The sequence below is a fragment of the Anastrepha obliqua genome, chromosome 5 (assembly GCF_027943255.1).
Source record: "Anastrepha obliqua isolate idAnaObli1 chromosome 5, idAnaObli1_1.0, whole genome shotgun sequence".
Classification (NCBI taxonomy): domain Eukaryota; kingdom Metazoa; phylum Arthropoda; class Insecta; order Diptera; family Tephritidae; genus Anastrepha; species Anastrepha obliqua.
In genome coordinates this window covers 12,947,752-12,959,958 of record NC_072896.1, presented here as the reverse complement: position 1 = coordinate 12,959,958, position 12,207 = coordinate 12,947,752, and the positions used below count along the sequence as shown (strand labels likewise).

General features: G+C 37.8%; 1 protein-coding gene across 1 annotated transcript in view; it reads left to right on the top strand.

Annotated features, from left to right (window-relative positions):
- The window catches only part of LOC129249266 (uncharacterized), a 207,860-nt gene that overhangs the window by 51,092 nt on the left and 144,561 nt on the right, over window positions 1–12,207 (top strand). Inside the window, exon 4 of the mRNA XM_054888975.1 lies at window positions 6,620–6,792. Within this exon, the coding sequence (XP_054744950.1) occupies window positions 6,620–6,792 (173 nt within the window). The remainder of the gene's footprint in view (window positions 1–6,619; window positions 6,793–12,207) is intronic.

Here is a 12,207-nt window from a genome sequence, read left to right as displayed (position 1 = left end):
ATCATAACTTTTGACGAATCAAGGGTGTGTGCTTATGAACCAAAACCAAAGACCAATCATTCCAGTGGAAGAGTCCAGGAGAGCCAAGACCGGGAAAAGCACGCCAAGTTCGATCAAATGTCAGGGTTTTGCTCACTGTTTTCTTCGGTTACCATGAAATAGTTCATGAGGAGTTCTTACTAAAAGGTCATATGGTAAATAAGGAGTGTTGAGGGGTTACGGGTAGTCAGAATTTTCAAACAGTTTGATCTTTTTTTTTGCATTTTCTTAAAGTATAATATCTTGAAAATATTGTGTGAAAATTTAAAGTCCTTCCGACAAATACCTTTCGAGTTATTCAACAATTAACAAAGGGCGTTCGGCCGCTCCGGAGCTGATAGCAAAACTTGAAATGCGTTTTTCTCAAAACTGTGTTTTTTGAACTGGTGATCACTGTAACTTCAAAACCGCTTGGTAGATTTCAATAAATTGATGCTGCTTTTGAAAAACATAAAAAACTCGTGCCTGATCGTAGGTTTTTCTTCAAAACTTTCGATTTTTTTTTCAATTACTTCTTACAAATCTTAAAAATATTTCCTGAGGCCGCCATATTGTTAATTTTGGAAATCAAAAAAAGCTTCGTTCAGGCACAAAATTATCTATTAATAAAACTAATTTCTCTTGTCCGATTGATTTTCGATGAATCTCCAAGGACTTGTGATGGATACCGCAAGGGACTTCTGGAGAAACGGGCTCCACACAAACAGCGATAACTTTTACAATTCTATATATTTTTTTTTGTTGAAATTTGGCTGAAGTTAAGTCGAAACCTAATGTGTTAATGCTATGTTTTTATTTTTGAATAATAAAACAATTGACTAGCAAAAGAAAATGATTGAAACTCATCATTTTTTCGTGCCTCTGACTACCCCTAACCCCTTAACTTGGAGTTATGCGCCATTTGCGTGAAGACCCGGGGTTGTGAGCAGATTTGGCCACCTTTGATTTGTTTTTCTGTTCCCAAGATTGAAGAGACTCATGAAAGGATGGCGTTTTGCGATGATTGAGCAGATAAAATCCGAATTGCTGAGAGAGCTCAAAGACATACCAAAAAGTGCATATCAGAACTGTTTCGAGGATTGGAAGAAAAGCTGACACAAGGGGGACTACTTTAAAGGCGATAAAATAGAAATTCATGAGTAAATAAATATTTTTTTGGGACAAATATTATAAAAATTTACCTTATTTTTTAGACACACCTCGTAAGTCATTTAAATAAACAGGGAAAAGCAAATGTGATAGTAAACATTGTTGTTTCACTCCAGTTGAAATTATAAGAATATTTAATTATACATTTTTCAAGGAAGAATATTTACTAGATTTGTCTTAGCGAAAGGCTAATAAGCAACTAAAAATTACACGCACGAGTTATTCGCATTAGAAATAATCGCTGAGGTTAACCCAATCGATTGTGCAATGATTAGGTCTCGCTCCGGAGGAACCGCCTTTGTGATCAAGGCTAAAGCTTAATAATACTTACTTATATCCTCTCTCAGTTGATACGCATTTCGATAGCACAGAGTGAGTAGAAATATTGAAAACAACTTTTTATTCCTATGATACTTAAGTCCTTTAAAAATCTAAATTGATAAGGAAATGAAAAACTAAGTATAAAAACTAACTTCAATTGCGTTTGAAATTTTTCCTCGATAACTTGAACTGTTTCACGGTGCATAATTCAAATACTATCAATCAATTTATTATTTTTAAGAATTTACTTCGTTGGTTGCTAAACAGTTTTTGCACCCATGCACATCATTAATTTCCCTTCATTTCCGTTAATTTCTTCACCTTAAAATGTACAAAAGTCTCGCTAGTGAACTTCGCATTCCGTTGTCACGTACTTAATGAAGTGGCATACATTTCCTTCTTGCGTTCCTGTTCATTTATACCTTTTTAATTTTTCTAATGCCTTCCTGGCGCAGCTAAAAATATAAATTGTTGTTTGGTTTTAAGCCAAAATTCTAAATTTTATGGATACAAAATTCTATTATTTGTAAGGCGAGCCTTCTGAAGATTTAAAGAGCAGTCAGTAACTTATTAAAAGCTCGATATTGTTAATTTAATAAATTGCATAGCTTAAATGTATTTCTTATCAAAAGTTTATTCTACTGAACTTTATTTTAAATCACCCCGGTCAAATGGCGCGGAAGACAACACTGCTTTCTTTTCGCTAGACTTTTTCAGTGCATCACACTATGACGTACTCTACCCCCTCTCCTCAATGCAACTTGTGTATTTCGGCAAGTATAGTTCCCGTTAACCCGTATATGAAACATCAAATAATACAGGGTCCGGCGCTCAAAGTGTAACCAATTAAAAAGGCCATATATTTATTTTAGAAAGTTACTTGTATTCAATTCAAAGTATTGGCTGTGCAACTAATTAATTTCGTAATTTTTGTTAAAAAAAACATTTATTTAAGTATAAAAGTGAAAAAATATTTTATTCAAATTATTGTCCATCGGAAGCGGCCACTTTTTCCCATCTTTCAGGCAATTTATGGATTCCATCCCAAAAAAACTTCTCATCTTTTGCGCCGAGAAGGTCATCAAGCCATTTTTTAATACCTTCAACGTTGGTGAAGCGTATTCCAGAAAGGCGATTCTGCATCGACCGAAACAAGTGGTAATCAGAAGGAGCTAGGTCTGGGCTATAAGGCGGGTGAGGTAGAATTTCCAATCCGGCATTTTCCAAATATTTTTTGACCGGTACTGCAACCTGTGGCCGAGCATTGTCATGATGGAAAATCAATTTCTCGTGTCTGGTCGCCGATTCTGGCCGTTTTTCGGCTATTGCTTGCTTCCAACGTATCAATTTCTGCCTGTATAGCTCTCCCGTGATCGTCTGGCCCGATTTTAACAGCTCATAGTACAACACACCCTTCTGATTTGGTGTCGATTTGGCTGGTTGGCCTGGCTTCACATACAATCTTTTATGCTTTGGGTTGTCGTAACGAATCCACTTTTCATCGCCAGTGACAATACGATGCAAAACCGATTTATTTTTGAGGCGATTAAACAGCATTTGAGACATGCAGAATCGTTTCTCAACGTCTCTCGGCTTCAATTCGTGTGGCACCCAATTTCCTTATTTGTGAATGTATCCGACTGCTTTTAAATGTTTAGAAATGGCTTGTTGAATGACTTCCAATATTTTTCCAAGTTCTTTTTGAGTTTGACATGGATCTTGATCTAGTAGTGCCTCCTATTCTTCGTCTTCAAACTTTTTTGATGGACCTGTCTTCTGTGTCAAAATCACCATTTTTAAATCGTGCAAACCACTGCTGACATACTCTAACCTGTGGACCATATTCAGGATAATGCTTCTGTTGCACTTTTCTTTAAATTGAAGAACCAAAGAAAGCAAACCTCCCCGCAAATGCTGTTTTGTTGAAACGTAATTTGACATTTTGACAGTAATAAAAAAAATTTGTGTGTTTACTAATATTCACTGTGACATGTCAAATTTACTTGATTTTTTGGCGTGCTTTAACATAGAATAGCTGCCGCTGTCAAAATATTGACTGCATGAATAGATATGAGGTTAGTAACAAATACGAAATTAATTAGTTGTACACCCGATAAAAAATGTGTAAAAAAAAACAAAATTAAGAATCAATTTACTTTTGTTCGATATAACCATCTTTTGCCTTTTTGCCCGAATGTGACTTTCTGTTATTTCGGGCCCACTCGCGGACAACGGCTTTTTTCAGCGCCTCGAGGCTGGTGAATCTTTTAGTTCGGCTCTCCTCTCTCTTTTAGAAAAGGCTCTCCAAAATGGGCCAAAGAAAATAACCCATCGGATTCACGTCTGGTGAAATTGAGAGCCATTGTGTGGACGATGTGAAGTTCGGAACGTGGTGCACTCGAGCTTTGTAAGATGGTGCCGAGTCCTGTTGAACCGTCCATGGTCTGCCACCAAAATGTTTGTCTGCCCACAGCTTCAAAGCAACCTTCAGAATAACTTTCCCGATAATAAAGGTTGGCCAAAAAGTCTTGCGGTATTTCCGCAAGCTTGTCTTTGCAAGCGCGTAGTTCTAGTTGTATTCGTCGCATCGGTTCACGCTAGAGCTTTTTGGAAAGCTCTTTTCACGTGCTAACACGTGTTTGATTAATTGCTGTTTGCTTTTAGTCGTTCGTGAGTTATAGCGTCGCAAACATGGAGCAAAATAAAGAGAAAATACGGCATATTTTACAGTACTACTACGATAAAGGCAAAAATGCATCTCATGCTGCCAATAAAATTTGCGCAGTTTATGAACCCGATACAGTTTCCATTTCCACCGCACAGCGATGGTTTCAACCTTTTCGTTCTGGTGCAGAGGTGATCGAAGATGCCCCACGGTAGCATCGGCCAAGAGCTGGGCATGAGTCATCAAACCGTTATAAGCCATTTGAAGAAGGTTGGATTCAAAAAGAAGCTCGATGTATGGGTGCCACACGACTTGACGCAAAAAAACATTTTTGCCCGTATGGATGCATGCGAATCGCTTCTGAATCGCAACAAAATCGACCCGTTTTTGAAGCGGATAGTGACTGGCGATGAAAAGTGGTCACTTACGGCAACGTGAAGCGCAAACGGTCGTGGTCGAAAAGCGGTGAAGCTGCCCAGACGATGGCCAAGCTTGGATTGACGGCCAGGAAGGTTCTTCAGTGTGTTTGGTGGGATTGGCAGGGAATCATCCACTATGAGCTGCTCCCCTATGGCCAAACGCTCAATTCGGACCTGTACTGCCAACAACTGGACCGCTTGAATGCAGCACTCATGCAGAAGAGGCCATCTTTGATCAACAGAGGCCGAATTGTCTTCCATCAGGATAACGCCAGGCCACACACATCTTTGGTGACGCGCCAGAAGCTCCGGGAGCTCGGATGGGGGGTTCTTCTGCATCCACCGTATAGTCCGGATTTCGCACGAAGTGATTACCACCTATTTCTGTCCAGGGCGAACGAGCTTGGTAGTCGGAAGTTGTCCACAAGAGAGTCCTGTGAAAATTGGCTCTCCGAGTTTTTTGACAATAGGGAAGCGAGCTTCTATAAGAGGGGCATTATGAAGTTGGCATCTCGTTGGGAACTCGTCATCGAACAAAACGGTGCATATTTGACTTAAATCGCATTATTATAACCAATTTTATGAACAATTGAAAATTCAATAAAAATACCGCAAGACTTTTTTGACAACCTTTATTTCGCATTTACCTTGACGCCAGGCTGGATGAAAATGATTGGAGAGCTCCCATCTACGGTTACAGCGGCTCCTGGTGGTCAAATTCTCGTATGAAAGGTGGGTAAAATAAACCCTAGTTTTTAAAATTTTCTCGTCAAAAATCAGAATGTTCGGAACACGGAAATGGATCGCTTTCAGCCAAGCGAATCAACTCCTTCGCTCTCTCAAGTCTGTCTTCTTGCTGCTTTGATGTGAAATCATGCGCCTTTTGGATCTTGTAAGGCTTGACTTTGAGATAAAGTTTCATTTCTTTCGCCATGTGGCACTTTGTCGTAGATTTAGCTTAAGTCACTTCTTTACTTTTTGAACCATTTCGCGTGACGTTGCAGTCTTTTGCTAACCACCTCCATCACGTTTCGCGATGCTGCCGACAAACAAAAACTTTATTTATTTACTTTAAGGTGCACTTTTAAAAAATACTCTGGACTGTCATTTAGCCAACAAACAGACAGGTGATGCCCGTGCATTATCAGCTGCGCGAGCTGTTTGAAGTTGGTTACACTGCGAGTGCCGGACCCAGTATAAAACACGGTGCTTGCAATGGTATGGGTTGGGCATGTCGTCAAGTGGGGTTTGAAATTTGAAAACCTTAAAATTTTAAAAATTATACAGAAATATTTCCTCTTCTTGAACTGCACCATTTAAGCTGTGGCGTGAATTTTCTGCATGTTTTTTTTCATTATCATGAAATGAGTGGATACTTTTTGTATATTCAGTTGAGAAATGACATAAAACAAATCAAGTAAAATATTTGCATACTCTGTTCTTCCATTTTCCCAAAATATTGTGAACACTTTACAAAAAAATCGTATCTGTATCACATAAGGTGTGAGTGACTGTACGTTGTATCCGTGTTAGGGTTAAAAACCCATATCCGTCCTTCAGCACGCCTAGCATACATCCCCAATTACGTCTGCAAATTTTAAAGAACATTTTTTTTTAGATTGCATTAATCTAGCAAACGCAAGTACACCGAACGCCTTGTGGTATGCAACAAAATTTGCAGTTCCCTGAGCAAAGTGATTGATTGCAGATTTGTTTCAGCAAATGTAATGCAAGCAAATGATGCGAATAGTGCGAATCGGAATGCAATTTAGTGCTCGTAATTTTCAGTTAATGCTATTGCAATTGAAATTATAGCGCAATTACTCAATGTCTGCTCAAGTGCTAGCGAACATTTTTCTAAGAAGAAAAGCAAAAATATGTGTTTGAAAAGAAAGAAAGTCAGTTCAGTTTTAGTTTAAGTTTTTAAATGCTTGCAGTAACTTCTGTTTAACGCGTTTCTCTTTGCCATGCAATTTCTTTATTTATTTTTTCTTCGTTGTTTTTGTTTGTTCTTTTTTGTACTTAGGTGCTTGAGGAGCTACTCACCAAACTGGAAATCGAGCATGTCACTTGGACAACGAGTCGAAAGGGCTACTTTCATCACGTCGTCTTTCCATTGCAGTCGGGCGAGCCATGCGAAACAACGCTGCACTGTCTAACCCAACTGGGCATTGGCACGAAATTAAATTCCAGTGTAAGGTGAGTAATGAAAGAATATGCGCACGAACAGCAGAGCAAGCAATAAATATAAACACATACATACATATACACAAATGAGAATAGAAAAGCTGAAAGATAGAGCAAAGTAAAATGGACAATGCAGCAGCAAAGTGTGAAATGTGAGTAGAGATAAAGTTTTTTAAGTAAACTGTCCTTGCATTGGTGTGGCTGTCAGTTGGCTGTACAAAGCGCTGCAGTGGCGATACTTAGGCTGCGATTTCTTAACACAGTTGGGAAACAAAAAAAGCGCATCAAGTTTTAGAAAGTGTGCACTGCGCGACATTGATGCCACTCAAGTTACATTTCAATTGCAAAAGAAAATAAACAGCAGACTTTGCCAACTAAAAAAAGGGAAAAGGACTACCGGCTATTGGTGGAGACTTCCTGGCAGGCGTGGCGACTGTTTTGCTGCTAAGTAGTCAGTTAGTAGCTCTTAAGCGCCATTACTTTTTTGCTCCCAAATTTGGTTAGCAGCTGTCGCTGTGCTATCTTAAATCTTTGCCTAAATTGAAGTGTTGATCACTGCCATGCGGTGGAGGTCAGCTTTTGAAAAGAGCGAAAGAAATCCGGTTTATTAGAAAATTTCAGCCGAATAGATGCAATCATTTCTAAGTAAGTTAGTTGACTAAAATGAAATTGGAAAAGGCACTGACGATTTGCAAGACTAGCACTTAGTTCGGTGGGTAGCGAATTGACTTGAAATTCGAATTAAATTTCGTATAACGCAGCTTTGAGTCATGCTGAAGTTCAGTTAGCAGGCTGATGAGGAGATGTGTAGATGTTCGAAAAACAGCACTAATTCCAATTGCTTTGCCGGTTTTCAGTAAAAAATCAATTGGGTTTTGGCCCTTAGAATCATTATCTGATCAGTCCTATAAAAGAGTACTGCTTTTGAGTAGAACCAAAAATATTACTGATATGGAGACGTATAAACAAAAATATTTTTTTTATTTTTTTTGAGATAAATTACTTGGTTTTTTTTTAATGCCAGAAAATGTGAGAAATGGACTCATCTAAACAATTTTTTTTCCTGTTTAGATATATGCCTAGGTCTTGTAGTTAATGTAATGTACGAAAATGTAAAAATTGATGCTGCGCTTGGTAAATGCGCATACACTAATGAGCAATAAAATTGGTGTACGACAAATCGACCGGTTTTAATTATTCTAAATGTTTATTGCTTGCATTTTGCATTTCCTCTGCATAAGCAACGCGTGACATTTTTTTAATACCGTAGCAAAGACGTGCATTATGAAATATATAAAATTATATCTTCGAGTTCAGATACATAGCACTGGCAACTCAATGAACACTAGGGCTCTGAGTGAGATCTTTCAACAGATCAGCCAGCACTACCTAACCGAACCTATAGCGAAAAATATCAATAAAAATTAGAGATATTTTGTAGCCACTTGCAACTTACACTTTAATATACTAAAATTGAATGAATTATAAAACAACGGATAAAAAATTACTCTAAAAACTCTATCTAAAATATTTGTTTATTTTTGAAGAAATTTAGGTGCAAAATTTTCATAATTTTTTCTAATTTTTTTTTAAGTTTGGTGAAACTTCTTATGTGGTTCTTGTTGGGAAATAAGTTAATCTTTAATACAAAACTTAATACCCAATAAGTATGAAAAAGTAAAGGGTGGTTAAGTTTCAAGGGCCAGTATTGATTTTGAATTAAATAGAATTTTTTTTAGGAAATCATTGTCATTTCTCTTTATTATGATAATACTGGTATAGCTCAATTACGCATGAAACAAAATATCGGCCAAATGACCGCCGCGGCCTCGGCGGTACACCTCCAAAGGCCACGAAATGCAAATAGTTACTTATCTAAAGGGTGGTTAAGTTTTAAGGGCCGGCGTTGATTTTACATAAAATACATTTTTTTTTTTAATTATTGTCATTTCTATTCATTATGATTATATTGGTATAGCTCAATTACGTGTAAAGCAAAATATTGGCCAAGTGACCGCTGCGGCCCCGGCGGCACACCTCCATCCGATGGTCCATATTTTGAATGACGCTGAGGCATAATTGAGGTTCTATGCCGTTAATGTGTCGAATTATCTCATCCTTTAGCTCTTGAATTGTTGCTGGCTTATAGATGTACACCTTTTCTTCCAAATAACCCCAAAGAAAGAAGTCCAACGGTGTAGTTAACGATTAGGTGTGGTTCACATTTAACATCGGCCCTTGAAATTTAACCACCCTTTATAAGAGGCAAAACTGGTCAACATTTTGTACACCTGGTTTATGGTCCATAAGTGAACGAGGATCCTTTGAAAAGTCTGGGAAAAGTCAAAGAGATGGCGTTACTGGTGAATATCGAGATTAGGTTTAGTTAGTAGCATCTCCTGCAAGAATACACGCCAAGTTTCAGCCATATCGGTATACTTTCTTTGGCCTATATCGGCTTATATTTCTTTGTGCTTGGCATTCGTTTGAATCGAGGAGGTCGAGTGATTTTTCATTTTCATCACGACAACGCACCAGTCTATGTCTTAGCAGTTGTGGTCGCAAAATTAATGGAAATAGGGCCCCAACTCGTTTCACATCCTCGCTATTCTCCAGACTTAACTCTCTCGGATCTCTTAGATATCTCAGTATACCAATTTTTTCTCAATTTGAAGAAGTGGCTGGCCGGAAATCAGATTTCTGAAACGAATGGCTATTTTTCAGTTTTGGACAAATCCTATTATCCAAAAGGGATCAACAAACTAGAATAGCGTTGCACGACGTGTATTAGCTTACCATTGAAATTGAAATTTGAGTAGGTCGAGCCAAGGAGCACCAAGAGATTTGGTGGCTTCTAAAACAATCAGGTTAAAAAACCTATTGAAAAGAGGGTAGATAGTCAAGGAGGAAAGAACAAAAGTATCAGAGAAAGAGATAGGGAAGAATAGAGACAAAGACAAGCCTACTATAATAAGGCGACTATAAAAATAGACCCGAGAGATAAAAAGGAAACTCGAAAAATAAAATCATAGATTATTTTTTTAATGCTAGATAATAAAAAGAAATTTTATGCAAAAAAAAAAAAAAAAAATCGCTAAAAAATTTGCGTTTCATTACGAATGCTTAACCTAAGCTCGATAGATGACAGCAATGCCATCTCGCTGACTGTGCACGGACTTTTCGAGCGACCGTAGTAATTCCTTACTCTTTTTGGGGCTTTTTCGATCTGAAAACTAATTTTTAGCCATGTTTTCTATACAAATATTTGAATTTTTACAACTTTTGTGTATTGCTTCTTCAGATCTTGTATGAAATTGTCATCACATTCATTCTGTTTTTGCATTCGTAAGGCCTACTTTTTCTTCCACACATAATTTTACTTTTTCTGAGTGATTTGTGATAAGAAGAATGAAAAAAAAAAACAAGCGGCCTCGGCAGTCTAGCGTAAATGCACTCGCCTGCCATCCCACAGCCTCTGGGTTCGAATCCCACGTAAAGCACGGTCCTCGCACTTTTCCAAATTTACCTACTTTCCCTGTTTAAAAAAAAAAAAAAAAAATTAAAAATCCTCCAATTCCCTTCCTCAACCCCAAAAACTTATTCTTTCCTTACTCCCGCACTATAGTCTGCACACGATTTGCTTTGTGACTGCTAAAACAAGCAAAAAACAAAGAAAACACACAGTTACACATTGCATTAGTGACCTCAGCAAGAGGAAGCGGGCGACCGCGGTAATAGCGCAGACACACGAAATTTAGAGAAGTCCTCAACCGTCTGTGCGATCCTTCTGCCAGATGAATGTGAAACACAGATGGCGCTCCAAGCAGTAAGAAGGTGTTGTTCCTAAACAGCGACAGGTGATCTCGACTGGTAGCGGCAGGCTAATCACCTATCCTGTCAGATTAATGAAACCAACGCAAGACTGAGTCTTGTCGAGACTCTATGCTCCCGAGAGGAGTGAACAAGGAAAAAAAAGTGATTTGTGATAAGAGAAATGAAACAAGGTTTACTGGGAATTTTTATTCGTGATGAAAGAAAGGATGAAAGAGCATACAGCGAAAGTTTCTGTGGAGTTTCTATTCAGAATCGGGCTGTGTAACTTTGTGCCATAAAAATAATATATTCGTGAATTGCACTCGGGATTATATTAGTTGGGGGGAAATAAGTATATTATTTTTGCGTAAAATTTTTACGCAATATTTAGCTATTACAGTATCAGCAACATAAACACCATTCACAATTTCAGTGACTTGCAGCCTGGCTTGCATTTTCGTCTTTATTAAGAAAAATGCAAAATATACTGAATTTTCTCTTTGTTGACTTCCATTGTTAACACCCGGTAACTCACAACTGAATGGAATAAACCAAAAACAGCAAAAGAAGCTTTCTAGTGTGAAATGCTACCTTGACAACGAGCACAAGCTTAAATTTTTTGATCTATAATTTACGAGATATCGATCACTGCAGCCATCTACTGAGAAAATAATGGATTTCTTTTCCCCCAAAGTAAAGGGTTTTCCAATAAGAGGTGTTATTTTGATATTCAAAGAAAAATGATATTTTTTAATATAAATATTCGGCTGTTTACTTCATTATAAAGAGGTAGGTATACAGGTAATAGTGGAAAATAACATCAGGCAAATGACCACCACGACCACGCCTACAGGACAATGTCCTTTTTATGAAATTTTCCATAACCGAATTGCAAAGTGGCTGCCCTATGCCCTCGAGAGCCTCACGAATTCCATCTTTAAGGTCTTGAATCGACCCTGGGCTGCTTCCTTAGACCTTCTCTTTCACGTGGCCCCAAAGAAAAAAGTCACAAGGTGTTAAATCACAAGATCTCGGTGGCCAAATGTGATCACCTCTTCGAGAGATAACACGGCCCGGAAACTTTCCCATAAAAGATCACTGGTTTCGTTGCTTCTGTGGCACGTAGTGCCGTCTTTTTGAAAATAAACGTTGTCCAGATCAATACCATCCAATTCCGAAAGATAACACCTGTTATTGGAAAACCTTTTATTATAATTCACTTAATACTCAGTCGGTGAAAATTAATAGATAAAGTAAGCTATTTTGCAATAGGAGTACTTTTTCAAATTCAAAATTTGTAGACTGGTGTAATCAGAACCTTTTACTGCCACAAACAAAATGTTGATCGTTGCAATTTTAAAGGATTCAGAAATTCTAATCGATTGGAGCATACAGCACAATTTGAAGTTCTCTCTGTCTGCTGCGGACGCCTCGGCCTGCATTAAAATGAAACTTTTGCCTTAGTTGCATTTACAGTTTTATGTTGTTGAAAAAAACAGCACATTTTCCATAAATTTTAAAGGGGAAAAATTATAAAATTTTTGTTGAACCCATATTTTATGATATTTTAACTTCCTTTAAATATTTCAAAAACACAAAACATTTTTCATCGCT